Consider the following 17,387-nt stretch of genomic DNA (forward strand, 5'->3'; position numbering starts at 1 on the left):
ATCATACGTTGAGGTTAGGGCTGGGTAAAAATATCGAAATACCGAAATACCGTCCTTATCGTATCAAAAAAATATCGAAAATATCAGATTTTCGGTATACCGCAATTTTCGGTAAGGTATTATACCTTATCGATTTATTTCGATACGGTAAAGGTATGAATTTTCTTATACCGAGATATACCGGGGTATACCGAAAATACGGTATATACCGTAATTTTAGGTATATATCGTAATTATAGGTATATACCGAAAATATGTATATACCATAATTCGGTATATACCGATATCCCCCCTATCAATATATATGCCAAATTATATCAAGTAAATATATACTTTTACCAAACAAATAAATACTTACATGTAGAAATCAAATCTTTAACTTGTCATTTCTTAAATTAGATCTATGTACTTTTATTCGCTATAGTTAAAAATTGTGAATCATGATTCTAATTTTCAATTTTAAAAAAGAGTTATGTCTATGTGGTTTGTTTATTATTTACGCATTCAAGTCTATTTAGATTGTGGCAAGTAGTATATATATGCATTATTTCATATGGTTATTTGGTTTACTGAAAATTATTTAAAACTTCATAAATGCATGTTTATGATGAGAAATTGAAGGACAGTGGATGCTGCAAGAAATGAAGATGATATTAAGATACTATTACTTTATGGTCGTGATATGATATTGAACATTGTGTGATTGGATGGAGTTTAATTGTTGTAGTTTTTTTTTTTTAATATTATTTGACTATGTTTGAGTTTTTATTAAATTGGATATTTTCTAAGTATTTTGAAATATTATTTTCTAAGTATTTTGAGTTCTATGTGGTTTGAGTTTTTGTATTTAGAATTATCTGCAAAATAATGAGATTTTGGTATGTCATATCGTAGTTTGATATACCGTAAAACTCTGGTATACCGCAAAAGTACGGTATACCGAATTTAGGTATGACATACCGAAAATGAGGTATGATATCGGTATTGAACTTCGTCATACCGAAAATAAGGTATACCGAAGTTCGGTATACCGAAAATTTTGGTATGGTAAATGTATGATTTTTTCTAATACCGAATTTACGGTAAGGTATACGGTATGTTGGTTTCGGTAAGGTATATCGTACCTACCCACCCCTAGTTGAGGTAACCCTACATATATAACCATTCAAACACAATGCCCAAAATAAGATTACAAACCCAACAACCAATGCCACTGACGGATCCCAAAACAAGTATTCTGTCGTTATATAGTACTCCCTCCGTCCCGGGTAAAATGACACACTCCTTAGCCGGCACGGGATTTTAGGAGGTATTGGTTAAAGTAATTAATTAGAGAGAGAAAAAGTGGGTGTAAGTATTAAAATAGAGAGAGAAAGAAAGATGAATATTTTAATTGGAGTGAGAAAAAGTTGTTGGGTGTATTAATTGGAGAGAGAAAGTTTCCAAAATAGAAAATGTGTCATATTAATTGGGACAAATTTAAAAGGAAAACGTGTCATCTTAAGCGGGACGGAGGAAGTAGTAACACAAGAGTATCATAAAATTACTATAACCATTCCACTCAAAAATATGCTTATACAAAAGGGTAATTACGTCATTTTACCTCCCATGTAAACAATAATCCCAAACTACAAAAATTATCTTATCTGATCACTATTTCTGTTTTCGATCTAAAATTTTTATTCCATATGTACCATCATACTATATCCTATCCTAACTATAAACTGGCGATTATGGATGTCCCTTCGGTAAATCTTTTGAGCCTATATAGACAAGGTTGCCCCACCAGATTTATTAGTTTTGTGTATGGAGAGGCTTGCACATGGTATTCCAAAGCCATTAAAAAATTTTGGGTTGTCATGACTTTCATTATTTGAAAAACTATCTAAGTAAAATTTGAATAATAATGAGACATTGGTCCCCTAAAAGTAAAACTATGAACTTTAACCAAAATTTGGTGTTTCTCATTAATTTTAATATTGGTCACATTTGCACTTTGTTTGGTATTTCGCAAACTGACTCAAATAAAATATTTTCATCAAAATCTTATTTTACGTAGGCAACCGTAAAACGTTTTATGATACTTTAAACCACTTTTTAAGTTTATAACAAGTAGGATAAAAACTCACGTAGAAAACCACATCGATTTAATTATGTCAAGTTAATAAAAAAGCCTAGTAAGTTAGTCAAATATGATGATAGACATGCCGTGAATATCAAACAAAGTGCAAAGTTTGTGATATTCTAGACCGACCAATTTTAAAGTTTGTGGAAAATACAAACTTTGACCAAAGTGTATGGTTTTAGTGACCAATATCCCAATAATAATCTAAGAACTTCCAATTTTTTCTGATCTTTCTTAGAAACAGTTCCACTGAAATCAAAGTTGAGCTGGAAATCTGAAATATCGACATGAACAAAACGTCTAAGCAAACTAAGGAAGATAGAAAGGGTTAAAACAAATTGTCTCTCTCCCTCTCACAGAGACACAGACACAGACACGTGAATCTGCAAGAATGAAGGATGTATATATCCTGCATAACTTAATCAAGTGAAGCTGCAAGATTTTTGCACAAATATAACACCATAAATGAAGGATTATATAAAGAAACAAGTACAACAGTCTGCAGAAAGCAGAAACAAAAATCCTGCTTAACAATTCGCTACTTCTATCTCAATATCTAATGCAATTGCTACATGAAAATGGGTGAAGGTCGAATATCGAAATATGTAGCTGAAGCCATGTAGGCACAGACTAAATAAACATATACCTTAAACCAGATTGAGGAAAAGAAGAGGAGATACATGCATGTTGCTGTCAAAATCATAACAAAAATGAAGTTCAATATACATTTCACTGTAGACAGGCCTACCTCCGTACCTTCACGAGGGAAACATCCCTGTGCATAGAAATCAGAAAGCATCTGGTCTTTGAGGCTGAATCTTCTCATCAGCCATGCCGATACCTCATCTTCAGATGAGGGGATGTCGCTTAGAGAGATACGCTCAACGTGGATGTGGACCTCAGAGGGGTCAATTCCGTAGGCATTGTCCATGAACGTTGGGCAATTATGCCGGTAGCCTATGGTGACATCATAAACTGCATACAAGAGATTTCCATCAAAAGGAGTGTCAGTGCATATTTGAGGACAAATGCCTTATAACCTATGTTGGTTGTTCGAGTAGGATTAAGTGTCATGAACTAGCTAATATGTGTGTTCGTTGTAAGGGTCATATTTGGAATATGCACTTCAGAAATAAATGGTTGAGTTGAATCCTGTTGAATAATCAAGTGTCTTGGAACCTTCAAGAAGCAGCTAGTTCTAGATATCATTGATGAAGTACTAAGATATGACTTTAACAAGATCAACATAAGACTTCGTCCCTATCAAACCCAAGTAAGCATTAAATGGAGACGCATTCTAGATTGTTTTCCCTATCCCAGTCAAGTTATTGTCGTTATCCATTATTTTGATTCAGTTAAAAGGATATTATGCCCCTTATACATATAGCCTTTAGATAGAAAAGTTCATAGCACAACAAAAACGAAAAAGGTGCAAGAAAGGAAGATATAAAGCACCTGCATCCAAGGAGTCCTTCAACTTTTCCAAACATGCATAAAAGCCCTTTGTCTTTGGAAGTAACACGTGTTTCAGAATCGGAAGTCCATTCTCAGAAGCATACGTTTGACTACGAATGCACTTTTGTTCTCTGCGTTGTACATAATAAGTTGACAAAGCAGTCAATAACATTGTATCCACAAATCTGAAGCAGGAGTTAAGTTTAAACATAAACAACAAGAAATAAAGGTAAAAAAAAGAATAAAATGGGAGAAGCAGGTGATAGAGAAAAGTACGTGAAATCAGTGCCCTCTGGAAATACAGCGAGCCAGAGAGGATCTTGAAGATCTTTAAAAGACAACAGCATCTTGCACATCACTGACTCATCAGCCTCCCATTTCCTCTCCACGGGAATAAACTCCATGACATGGAATACCCATCCAAACACCGGCATTTTCATCAAGCTGCTCTTAAGAATATACCTAATCGCCCCCTCACGTCCCTTTCTCAAAGCAAGATCCCACAAATACATCCAATCTACCTCTGTTCTATGGTTAGCCATCAACAGCACCCGTTCCTTTGGAGGCACGACGTCCCCAGAGAACACCACCTTGGTCTTATTCAATTTCTCGAACCAGAATGGCCAAAGAGCAATCCATATCCCAAAAAAGAATGCAGTTCCATTCCTGCTGTGATGCAAACTGAAAAATCTCAAGGGAACAGCTGTCCAAAAGCCAAAAAACACTAACAGTACGAACGCTGTCAAGATTAGGATGATCAAACACAGAACGCCCCTTATAACTCTTAACGTAGTCAATGCACGGTGCCTTTGTTTCAACTTGGAAGTCGAGGATTCCATGAATTGAAGCAGTTAAAACTTCCAAAGTTATCAAAATGTGATGAATTCAGTCATAGTTTTCAGTTCAGTAACACAGATTCCATCAGAAGCTGCACGAGAATACTAAGAATTAGAATCTTAAATCACAATGCCACATGGAGTATTAAAAAAATGTGATAAATCCAATCATACTTTCCAGTAAGGCTTTTGTTCATTATCACCTTACCGACACCTTGAAAATCAGATCTAAGAATCTACAGATGCTGCAGATTGCATACAGTTAGAATCTTCAATAAAATAACAAAAAAAAAAAAAAAAGAATGGCAAAAGATTAAAACAGAGAAGGCTACACCATTCATCTATATCATATCAGGTACAAAACTAACGAACTTATTAACCACATAATCAGTCAGATAAATGAATATACCCAATTGAATTTGGGGGAGATCCAAAAACAGTAATAGTAAAGAGTAAAGCATAGGATTAACAATCGATTTCTCTCCCCCCTCGAACAAAATCAGACATGATGAATTTGAAGAAAAGATAAGGGGAATACGGTATTTTGGAAGAATTTCGCAAAGGAGATTTCAAGAGTGGCAGCTGAAGTCAAGTTCCCTTGTGGAAAATGCTGCTGCAAAGCAAATCTCTTTCCCTTTGCAACCAATCGAAATAAATTAGTTAGAAGGAAGGGGACAGTGATATTCTTTCCTTGTTTTTTATATATTCCTAATCTTTTAGTGTATATATATGGAGATGTAATCAATAGCTATTTTTTTAAAATTACTCTCTTCGTCCATAATAAATAAAGCAATTTGTGCATGACACGGGTTTTAATATAGATTGATAAAGTAAGAGAGAATGAGAAAAAGTAAGTGATAAGTAGTGTTAGTGGAATGATATATAGAATTATTATTTGTTGAAAACTCTCCATAAATGAACGTGCTCTATTTTTTGCGGACGGCAAAAAATGGTAATTGTGCTCTATTTTTTTTGGACGGAAGGAGTATTAATTTATTAACTCAGTAATGTAGGTGATATACAATTTTCTAAATAAAATACTAGGAAATAATTTAAGATTGAATAGTGAAATTATTTTGGTTGGAGGGGCTTAGCTATTACTAATTAACCCATGATTATCCTAAGGGCGTCTTTGATAAGCTAGTAATACCAAGATAGATAATTATATAGGGACATTTCTAATTGTTTGATATCATACTTAAGTTTAACTCAAAGCCCAATATAAGACAAGGACCCTCCCCAATCTTAAGTTTAATATACTATACAAATTTAGATAATTCATTTTCTATCAAACAACAATGAAAAAAAAATCATATCTTTGCATATCTTGACATGAAGCTCGTATTTCTTATCTTGTTTAACATATCTTCTCATATCTCATCTTTTTTTATCAAACGAGTCCTTATGATTGAGTTGTGGCCTATGGGAGTGAATCTCATAACCAAATGCACTGCATATTTAATCTCGAAATACAATCTTGCAAACCAAACACCCTCATAGTGTATTAAAAATGTTAATCCGAGGACATTATATGTCTTTGCCTCTTTGGGTTGACGCTGATATTTAAATCTCAACATGGACCCATAGGCCACATGTATGTCATTTAAATTTGCGTTGACATACTAATATTGTTGAGCTGACATTTTTAATATATTGGGTTAATAAATTAGCAATTTAAAAGAAAAATAGCAATGGATCGAACCTGTATATATGCATGTCTTTTATTTTATTGCGGATCAATTTGCTAACGATTAGAATTGAAGCTCACGCAATGCCTAATAATTTATAAATTGATTTAAAGCTTCTTAAAGTATAAATTTTACCAAAATATCATTTCTTAAAGTGACTTGAGTTCTTCTCCTGATATCATGTCGTTGAAATCGCATTTGAGAAAAGTCAGTAATTTGGAGCCTGACTTTGAGAAAAAAACAGTGGATTTCCTGCTTTTCAAAAATTTGTTCTAAGATTCATTATTTGATTTGTATAGTTTTTTCCGTATCAAAATATCTGATTTTAATTATATACTCAGTTCTTAGAGCTAGTGTGGTAGGTAAGAAGGGCTTTCTAAGATAAGAATCCAGATAGTATATCATGATATAATTAAGGTAAGATGAGCTTTTTAAGATAAGAATCAAGATAGTACAAGATAGGAATTTAATGTTGTTGTTTGATAAATTAGATAAAAACGTAAGTTAAATTGAAGCGTTTGATAGACTAGATTGATACATAGATTAGATTTGCATTGACATTTTTTCCCAAGTAATTAGTATATGATTTAATGCTCCATTCGTTCACGAAAAGTAGAAAACGATATAAATGACTAGGGATGTCAATCGGGCTAATCCGTTCGGGTTCGGGCCAGCCCATTCGGGTTGCCAGGCTATTTGGGTGCGGGTCATTCGGGTTATGGATTTTTCGGGTCATAAATTTTCAACCCTAACCCTAACCCGTCGGGTTTTGGGCTAACCCATCGGGCTATTCGGGCCTAAAAGCTTTCGAAAATAATCTCTCGTATCAAAATTTTCTTCTATAAAATGATTTTAAATTTTAGATACTTTTTTGTTTTTAGTTTATAATCATATTTCATAGTTTTCTTCAATAATACTTGAAAAGAAGCTTTTCATCTCGATCAACTACAATATAAATTAAAGCTTGTGTTCGTGTCATTATTATGACATTGTTTGTAACTAATTCTTTATGGAAATTAAAAATCATATCTTACATGAATCATTATTAAAATGATAAATATATTAAGATTTTGATGAGCTAGTTCTTAATTTTGTCTTGATTGGCTTTGGTGGTGGTAAGACACTAGTGGCAGATGATAGGACAGTGCAATAATGAGTTGAGATGGAACTTGAAAGCTGATATTGTGGGATCGAGTGGAAAAGTGTAGAATGAAGATTGAATAAGACTAATGATTGTGTAGAATGAAGATTAAGGATTCAAAAATATAAAAAACCCCTAAAACTTAATATTTTTAATTAAAACTCACAACCCATCGGGCCGACCCGCAACACGTTCGGGCCAACCCGTTTAACCCACCAACCCATTCGGACCAACCCGTTTAGCCCGTTTTGTATTCGGGTAAAAAAATTATAGCCCTAACCCGCTCATATTACCGGGTTGTTCGGGCCGGCCCACAGGTTTCGGGTTGAATTGACATCCCTATAAATGACACATGTTTTAATGTGGAATTGGTTAAGTTAAGTAAGAGAGAAATGAAAAAAAACAAGAGAGAAGTAATATTAGTTGAATGTGGGGTTCATATTATTAGTAAGAAAGAAAAAAAATAAGAGAGAAAAAAAAAATAAGAGAGAAATAGTGTTAGTGGAAAAAAGTAAAAAAAAAGTTGTTGAAAACTTTCATTTTTTAAATGTGCTCTATTTTTCGTGGACAACCAAAAATGACAAAAATACTCTATTTTTCATAGACGGAGAGAGTATATTTCATAGATGTTAAGAGATAAATTTTTGACAATTTACCCAACACGAATTCATAAAATTTCAAGACAAACTTAAGGTCATCCGCATCGCGTCTCGATGCGGGCTCTATCTCATCTTGAAGAGACGAGACCGCATCGAGACGGCGATGCGGCCTCCATCTCGTCTTGACGAGACGGGACATCTCGTCCCGTGTCTCCTTCCGAAGAGGCCGGCCTCGAGACGTCTCGCCACGCGCCTTGGTGACGTGGCGAGCTGTGGTTCGTGCGTGACGCCCACTTGCCGACCCGCGACTGGGCGTCGTTTATATCCGTTAAAATTGATTTTTTTTTTAAATCAGAAAAAATTAAAAAATTAAAAAAATATATATAAAAAAATTCCAAAAATTATACTAGCCGTTTATAGCCGTTTTTTTCAAATTTGTAATTTTTTTCAATTTTTTTAAAGCCTCCAATCACTTCTATAAATACCAAATCATTCCCACAAATTATCCACCATAAAAAACTCTCTATTCTCACTCAAATTTTTTTAATGGTGTGTTTTTTTATTTTTTTATGATTTTAATTATGTATTTTTAATTTTTTTAGGATTTTAATTATGTATTTTTTAATTTTTAGGCCTTTAAATTGTAAGTTTTATTTTATTTAATGAAGTGTGTTTTTATTAATTGAATTTGTTGGAATTAAAAATAAAAAATGAAATTGAATGAATAGTTAAGGGATGAGATGGTTAAGAGATGAAGGGATGCAGGTGATGTCTCTTAGTTAAGAGATGAGGTGAAAAGTATAGTGGAACCCATGAATAGTGAAGAGATGAGACGGTTAAGAGACAGGGATGCGGATGGCTTAAGTAGGCAATTGAGATGACCGACATAAATTCTAAAAGTAACATCAATGAGCTATAAATAGAAAAAATACTTCCTCCGTCCACAATACTAAGTTTAACTGTGCACGAGTTTTAAAAAATATGGTAGAATGCGAGTAGAAAATATTTCATACTTTTATATACTTCATTCGTCCACTCTGAGTGAATCATTTTCCTTTTAGGGATGTCCTACTCTAAATAACATATTTCTAAAAATAGAAACATCACTTCTCTCTTATCTTATTCTCTCCACTTAACTCACAAAACAACTCTATATAAAATCTTAGAGTGGGTTGGAGGGAGTGCTAGTTTTATAGTGAAAAGTGAGTAAATAAAGTTAGTGAAATGTGAGGTCCATTACCAAAAGTGGTTCAAAAAAAGTTAATATTATGATCAATGTTCAATCGGTCTGACTGCTAAGACTACTGACCGAACATAAATACATTAGCAAATATATATAGAGTATATATGTATGGGTTCCTCGTACAATGGTTATAGCATCATAATTCATTACTAAGACTGAATCTGCATCTTTAGATCTCGAGATGAATGAATAAGATTAAATTTCAAGCATTTGAATAAATAGTAGACAAAATATCAACAAATGGATAAGATCATCATTCTGTTATCGTATAATAATTTTTGTGGTTAAATTTAAATCAACAAGGTGTTTTACAAATATCAACACAATGACATGAGTATTTCAGCACAAGTACACGAAAATATCAACATAGTTTTATTGATATTGTACATGCATTAAATTTAAAATATTTGATGCATGTGTTGATATAAAACTGCTTATCAACATTTACGAAAAATTGAAATAAAAATTATCAAGTTTCATCCGAACATTTGCAATTGAGATCTCGTTAGAATCCTTATAATATTACCTTCAATTTGATACTTCCCCTAATCCTGAAAAGTATGAACATTTGATTTAGAATTAACGCATAATTGGTAAAGTAAAAGAGAGATAGATAGAAAATGTTTTTAAACTTACTTGCTCTATATTCTATTTTGGATCGTCCCAAACTATTTGCTCCAACTTTCTGGGAAAAATTTTTGTTTTTTCATTTATTTTTCTCTTTTCCTATTTTACTTTATTTTTGTTTAATTTTTAACCATTAATTTTCTTAAATCTAGTGTTAAAAATGAAATGCATTAAATAGCAGGGATTGAATTAACTACTCTCTCTTTTAACTTTTTAGAAATAAAAAATTTTAAAACATACAAATTTTAATGTATAATGAATAAAGTAAAATAAAATAAATAAATAAAATAATAATAAAAATAAATTTAATCTTATTAGAGAGAAAAATTATACTCTTTTTATCTCAAGATAAGTGAGCACAAATTTTTCGGCATAGGATTTAAGGAAATGGGGTATTGTTAGTAAAATGAAAAGTAAATAAAGTAGGATAGTTAATAAAGTAGAGAGAAAAAAGTAGGAGAGAGAATATCAAAAAGGTAAATGAGACACTTATCTTTGGAAATTCTAAAAAGAAATCATTTATGTTGGGATGGAGAGAGTAGTTCTGACTATGAAGAAAGCAAAATAAAAATAGTTTTTATTTATAAATTAGAACGAAATGAATAATAAAGTTTTATTATGTGGTGGCAAAATAGCCACTTACCAAAGTTGTTATTGGGTTGTGGATATAGTTAGCAACGGCCAACGAATTCATCACTCTTCAATCCAAATGAATTCTCTGAATGTGAAAATTGTATCCAAGATTGAGTTGCGAAATGACCTCCAATTGAGAACCCAGTTTTCACCTCTCAGAAATTCGATTCTCTGCAGTGTTAAAAATGGCGGCACTCTCACTCACACTCTCACTTTATACAGAAAGACTGTATTTTGTGAGCTCGGAACCTCTGAGACTAAGAAGAAGAGCTTGCAAGCGCCTATTGAGGCACCTGATCCCACTGGAGCTCCGCCCACAATCAAGACAGGCCGCCGTTCTTGGAAATTGAAGGGGTTCCCTAAAAAAGTTGTCTCAATCCTCTCCAATTTGCCTCTGGCTATTGCTGAGATGTTTGCACTTGCTGCTCTCATGGCTTTAGGTAATACTACTTGCTCTTTTCACATTTTTCTTTGCTCAATTTTGACTTAATTGCCAAAATATATGTTTGTGGTAGATTGACTATGCATAATCTTATGTAGCTTAATCAGTGGTGTTCGGTTTGCTAGATAAAATAGTAACGAGATATAATCTAGGATTAAGTTACGTGATTATTTTAGTTGGAGGGGGTTTTCTATGACCAATTATGGCAAGATTAAGATTGAGTTGTGGAATTCAATTCATGAACCAAACACACTACATATACAATCTTGCAAACCGAACAGCCTCGTAGTGCACTGAATAGGCAAACCTGGATATTGTTCTGCAGGAACGTTTGTTGAACAAGGCGAGGCGCCAAGTTTCTATTTTGAAAAGTACCCTGAAGACAATCCAGTCCTAGGATTCTTCACATGGAGGTGGATTCTTACCCTTGGCTTTGACCATATGTTTTCGTCTCCTGTATTCCTGGGAACCTTAATCCTCTTGGGAGCATCACTTATGGCTTGTACATACACAACACAGATCCCCTTAGTGAAGGTAGCAAGAAGGTTTGTTTTGTATCCAATCTTATAATTCTTGTCTCCTGCCCCTTTTCTATTCTTGAGAACATGAATGTTCGTTTGCAGGTGGTCTTTCTTACATTCGGCTGACTCCATTCGTAAGCAGGAATATTCTGATACATTGCCAAATGCATCGGTTCAAGATTTGGGTGTCATTCTAATGGGTGCTGGTTATGAAGTATACTTTTTCATCCTTGTTGTGTATTAAGTTCTATGTACATCACTGCTCACTCTACGCTACTCAACTGTCGTTTCAACATCTGCTCAAAACATCACAGATTACACTCAAATTTTATATTAGTAGTACTAAATTATGGAAGCTGTATGGTGGTTGTGCATAGATTGCTTGTGGTTTCTGTCTTGTTGAAAATGAGAGCCAATTTTTTCGTTGTTTTAGGTATTTCTAAAGGGGCCGTCGTTATATGCCTTCAGGGGGCTGGCAGGTAGGGTTGCCCCCATCGGAGTGCATTTAGCATTGCTGCTAATCATGGCAGGTGGAACTCTAAGCGCTGCTGGAAGTTTTCGAGGGTCTGTAACAGTTCCGCAGGGTTTGAACTTTGTCGTGGGTGATGTATTAGGACCGAGTGGATTTCTATCTACTCCTTCAGAATCCTTCAACACCGAGGTTCATGTCAATAGATTCTCGATGGACTACTATGAAAGTGGAGAGGTAGGCAAGCACAATTTTGAAGATAAAAAAGGTTAAAACTGTATATCTTAAATACTCTTTTTCTTGATTTCAGGTTTCACAGTTTTACAGTGATCTTTCACTCATTGATCTTAACGGCAAGGAGGTAATGAGAGAGACGATAAGTGTGAATCATCCTTTAAGATATGGCGGATTCACCGTATATCAGACGGATTGGAGTCTGTCAGCACTACAAGTGATGAAGGATGATGAAGGGCCATTTAATTTGGCTTTGGCGCCACTGCAAATCAACGGGGACAAGAAGCTCTATGGGACCTTCCTGCCTATCTCCGACACGGACTCTAGTAATCTTAAGGGAATGTAAGATCTTCTACTGGTCAGCCTATCATACCATTTTGTGGGATTCTCGTTGTTGATACACTGGATAACGCCTACTTCGTTTCTGATCTTCTTTTAGATCAATGCTAGCTCGAGATATGCAATCTATCGTCCTTTATGATCAAGAAGGAAAGTTCGCTGGAGTAAGACGGCCAAACTCAAAACTCCCCATTGAGATTGATGGTGTGAAAATCGTTGTGTTAGAGGCAATTGGCAGTACCGGCCTTGAACTAAAGGTAATGAGATGATAAGCTCTGGTCGAACACTGCACTCCTGTTATTTTTCCGTCTAAAGTTGTTTTGATTTGTCTCGTGCACAGACTGATCCAGGGGTGCCTATTGTTTACGCTGGTTTTGGTGTTCTCATGCTCACCACCTGCATCAGCTTTTTATCTCATTCACAGGTAAAATCAAGTATGCTTTTTTATTAGTAAAATCTTGCATCAACAATATGTTTCATCATAAAAATTTATACTACTACTAATTTTCTGGCTTATCAATAAAAAGATATGGGCCTTGCAAGACGGAACAACAGTGGTTATAGGAGGTAAAACGAATCGAGCTAAGGGCGAATTTCCCGAGGATATGAACTACCTACTTGATCAAGTTCCTGAAATAGTTGATTCAAAGCAACCCAAAAGTATGAGTGGCTAGTTTCAACCCATCATAAATGAGAAACGGAGCAAACAACATCGTTATGATTTATATAGATCGCACTCAGGTGAGACGTTTGCCTATTTTCGCTCCATTTTCATCTGTTGAGAGAGACTGTAAGAGGCTCGGCTCATCTCTCAACATCCGTGATCATATATAGCCTTGTAGTATAATATAGTAGTACATACATACATGGAGAAATAACAGATGTTTCGAAAAGGAAATGACTTAACTTTGTTGGGACAAACTAAAAAGGAATACGACTCAACTTTTATGGGACGGAGGGAGTGATATTTTTCCAGGACGGGGTGCTCTTCATCGAAATGTTAAGAATGTTTTTCAATGGATGTCAATCGAGCTTAGGGGTCAAATGAAAGAGTTGAATATATGACGAGGATGTGTGCATCACCAATATACTTATAACGTTATGATGCGTGTATTTATGTATATAAATATAGGATTGTGATCAATAATATCAATTCAGTCTTAAAACTTAAATGCCGAACAACATCATTATAAGACAACCTAGAGTTCATTATAATGAACTACAAACATATAATGAACTTCAGATTTTTAAATTATGCTAGATGATGTCATTGTTTTTAAATCTTTTAATTCCTTATACTCCCTCCGTCACACTTTAGGAGTCCCGGTTTACTACTTTTAGGCGTCCTACTTTAGGAGTCCCGGTTGGAATATTCCATTATTGGTAATAGGCCCCACATTCCACTCACCTTTTCCCACTCACATTTTATTATAAAACTAATATATAAAAGTAGGACCCACATTCCACTATTTTTTTTCACCAACTTTTCTTTATATTCTTAATACCCGTGCCGAACTCAACCGGGACTCCTAAAGTGGGACGGAGGGAGTAATTAACTACAAATAGAGTTGTAATGACCTTCGCATTATTTCATAATGATGTGTTTAATGTTTTGCGTTTAAAACAACCCAATAAATATAAGTACATTTGGAATTACATCTAGGGTGGGTCAATACGATATATCGTATCGAAAACGTTGTATCGTGTATCGTATCGAAAATATCGATATGAAAGAATTTCATATCATTATTGTATCGAAAGTTTTGATATATCGAACTTTAGATATGGATAATATCAATATCATTATCGTATCGATATTTCGATATATCGTATCGAAATTCGATATATCATTAAGAACGATATATCGAAATATTGTTATCGTATCGAATACCTGTATATCGAAAAATATAATTTCAAAATCGAAAAATAACACAAAAATTAAATGGATTTATATATATTTATAATTTTAAACTTCAATATGTATTGAATTTCAATATGTTTCGATATATACGATATATATCGTGTATTCGATATAAAACGATATATCGAAAATATCGATATATATCGTATATTCGATATAAAACGATATATCGCGATGTAAGGAAATTCATATCGTTATCGTATCGAAAACTTACGACACGGTATCGTATCGTATCGAAAATTCGATAATTTTTTGATATTTTTCAATACGATACAGGCGATATATCATTTTTCGGTATTTTTCACCAGCCCTAATTACATCTATACTCCTCCATTCGACCATTACTAACTGTTTTAATTTAGTAGTGGACGATATGAGTTTTAATGTGAAATTGATATAGTAAATTAGGGATAACGAGAATACTCCTTCATTCGACCATTACTAACTGTTTTAGTGGTGAACGATATGAATTTTAATTTGAAATTGATAAAGTAAAGTAATAACGAGAACAAGTGATTCAACTAATGTGGAGTAGTATATATCATTGTGAATAACACAATGACCACTTTTTGACTAATGAAGTATGAATTAATCCTATACGAACCATTGCAAGAAACTAATGAATTGCTTTCATTGAAGTTAATCGAAATAGTATCATCTTAAAAACAATAGTTAGGGCTCATTTGATAAGTGATATGGATATGCCTAGATCAATTAATAATCAAGATTTAGAGTCAAGTTAGAGAAAATCTTAATAACACACATTTGATACTCTAGTTAAATTTTTTTCTTATAAGCCTACTTTGTTTGGTAGGGTAGTGATGAAATCAGAAATAAATATGCAGTGACTTATTTGGCATCATCAAATCATACTTATTTATTGATTTTTCCTCGTCTTGTCTTCTTTGCGAAAAAAAAGTAGCATCACATTTCCTTTGTTATTTCTCAGGGAGTCTCCAAATCGAAATTGGTTGCTCTTTTTTGTGCATTGTTCTTTGTGGTAAACAAACCTCTGATATTGTTATTAGGTTGTTATTAGGTATTTAGGTTCCGTAAATAATACTCCCTCCGTTTCACTAAAGTTGAGTCATTTTACCATTTCGGGAAGTTTCATCATAGTTGAGTCATTTCCTTATATGGTAATTTTTTATACTTTCTTACTTTACTCTCTCTTATTTTATTCTCTCTACTTTATTCATTTTATACTTTATTCTCTCTACCCTTTTCTCTCTCTTACTTTTTTATCTATTTATTTAAAACACCCAACATTACTTTCTAAAATTCCGCGCCGAAAAGTTTCGCTTCAATTGATAGGATCTCGGCAACAATGATGAGCTAAGAACACACAAAACCACGTACACACAATGACAACGCAATCTATGAGCAATTTGAGAGTAAATGAGCTTTATTGAATTCAACGAAAGATGCCAAAGGAACACTTTAAGAAGAAAGAACAATAGGAATGAAAGTAACTACTATCTGCCTCGGATCATTGATCCTAGCCCAGCAACTCACACAATCGACGTCCTCTAGAATTAGTGGTCCCCCCTTTAAATATCCACCACTCCACCTCATCATTCTGTTTCATCAACACTCCACATGCCACCACACTCCCTCCATACGACCCCACACTCCTTTCATACGCTCATTCGGATATTGCATGAGACTTTATTCATCATTTACGTAGCATGATTAGGCGCATGCGTCACCGATGACGTTGCATGCATACGTCAGCTCTCACGAAATGCATGCAACAATGCCCTCCTCTTAAGGTTCCTTGTCCTCAAGGAACCAAGGGAACTGCTCTTTGATTACGTCGGCGAACTCCCACGATGCATCCGCCGGTGAACACCCCGACCAGTGGATCAACCATTATGCAGTCGCCGCATTGCGCCGCTTGACCAATTTCCTCTCTAATATAGCCAAGGGAACAACATCATTGATATGCGACACAGTAGGAAGATCTAGAACAGGACCAGTTGGGGCAGAGGCCGGCTTAAGAAGGGAAATGTGAAACACATCGTGAATGGCCGATGATGCCGGTAAGTTGAGCTTATAGGCCACTTCACCCACCTTGTCCACCACCTGATAGGGACCAAAAAACTTCGGCTCGAACTTATGGTGCTTCCCTCGGACCGACGTTTGGCGGTAATCTTGCAGTTTAAGCCAAACCCAATCCCCGATAGAGAATGCTCTGTCAACGCGGTGTTTGTTGGCCTGCTTCCTCATCCGATCAGCAGCCTTTTGCAAATTCCGTTTCAGTATAGTCTCCTCGCGATCTCGAAGAGTGATATCAACCGCCTCAACCCTCGAATCACCCGGCAGATAGGGAATGTGAAGCGGAGGGGCATACCCGTACAACGCCTCGAAAGGGGTCATCTTGATACTCGAATGAAATGAAGTGTTATACCAGAGCCAATTGGCCCAAGTGTTCGGCCTCTCTCCCACCGAGCAACGTAAGTAACATTGAAGGCATCGATTTACCACCTCCGATTGACCGTCGATCTCGGGGTGGTAAGCTGTGGAATATAACAGCTCAATCCCAAGGAATGCAAATAGCTCCTTCCAAAAAGTTCCCATAAACACTGACCCCTGTCACTCACAATCCGCGATGGCAGCCCGTGCAGCTTGAATACAGAGTTGAACAAAGCTTCAGCCACGGTCTTTGCAGTAAAAGGATGGGCCATCGCTATGAAATGGGATAATTTGCTCAACCGGTCAACCACCACGAAGATGGTATTTTTACCCCGCGAAGTTGGAAGCGCCTCGATAATATCCATGGTAAGATCGGTAAAGAGTCCCACCGGCTGAGGCAGTGGTTGTAGTAATCCGGATGGAGGTGTGTTGCTAGCCTTGAACCTTTGACACGTCACACATACTCGCACAAACTCCCGAACCTCCCTTAACATCTTCGGCCAATACAACACTGAGGACAAGCGTTTATAAGTAACTAAGGCACCTGAGTGGCCTGCCAAAGCAGAGGCATGAAAGAGAAATAGAATCTGAGCCTTAAGCTCTAAGTCATTCCCAACCACCAGCTTCCCATACCTCCTCAAGTCACCGTTCTGCCAAGTGTATTTAGTGTAAGAATTGGACGGATGCTCCTTGCTCTTA

General features: G+C 35.3%; 2 protein-coding genes across 5 annotated transcripts; one reads left to right on the forward strand and one right to left on the reverse strand.

Moving 5' to 3' along the window:
* Positions 1 to 2,579: 2,579 nt before the first annotated feature.
* LOC148928403 (putative 1-acyl-sn-glycerol-3-phosphate acyltransferase 5) lies at positions 2,580 to 5,108 on the reverse strand. Of its 4 annotated transcripts, none has more exons than XM_089069922.1 (5): positions 4,955 to 5,108; positions 4,591 to 4,661; positions 3,857 to 4,508; positions 3,581 to 3,711; positions 2,580 to 3,100 (listed from the first exon to the last, which is right to left on the reverse strand). In XM_089069922.1, the coding sequence occupies exons 3-5, from the start codon at positions 4,417 to 4,419 to the stop codon at positions 2,694 to 2,696; spliced, it is 1,101 nt and encodes a 366-aa protein (XP_088926048.1). In that variant the 5' UTR covers positions 4,420 to 4,508; positions 4,591 to 4,661; positions 4,955 to 5,108; the 3' UTR covers positions 2,580 to 2,693. The 4 variants fall into 4 exon arrangements, with proteins under 4 accessions (XP_088926048.1, XP_088926049.1, XP_088926050.1 ...); XM_089069923.1 differs by having other exon boundaries at positions 4,826 to 5,101; XM_089069924.1 differs by lacking the exon at positions 4,591 to 4,661 and having other exon boundaries at positions 4,955 to 5,106.
* A 5,255-nt stretch (positions 5,109 to 10,363) lies between these two features.
* LOC148928404 (cytochrome c biogenesis protein family) lies at positions 10,364 to 13,518 on the forward strand. The gene is made up of 8 exons (XM_089057257.1): positions 10,364 to 10,787; positions 11,115 to 11,334; positions 11,413 to 11,524; positions 11,744 to 12,016; positions 12,090 to 12,355; positions 12,453 to 12,609; positions 12,693 to 12,776; positions 12,880 to 13,518. The coding sequence occupies exons 1-8, from the start codon at positions 10,424 to 10,426 to the stop codon at positions 13,024 to 13,026; spliced, it is 1,623 nt and encodes a 540-aa protein (XP_088913383.1). The 5' UTR covers positions 10,364 to 10,423; the 3' UTR covers positions 13,027 to 13,518.
* Positions 13,519 to 17,387: the final 3,869 nt, after the last annotated feature.

This window comes from Salvia hispanica, chromosome 4, assembly GCF_029641045.1.
Source record: "Salvia hispanica isolate PSC_SH4W2 chromosome 4, Shi_PSC_v1, whole genome shotgun sequence".
Taxonomy (NCBI): domain Eukaryota; kingdom Viridiplantae; phylum Streptophyta; class Magnoliopsida; order Lamiales; family Lamiaceae; genus Salvia; species Salvia hispanica.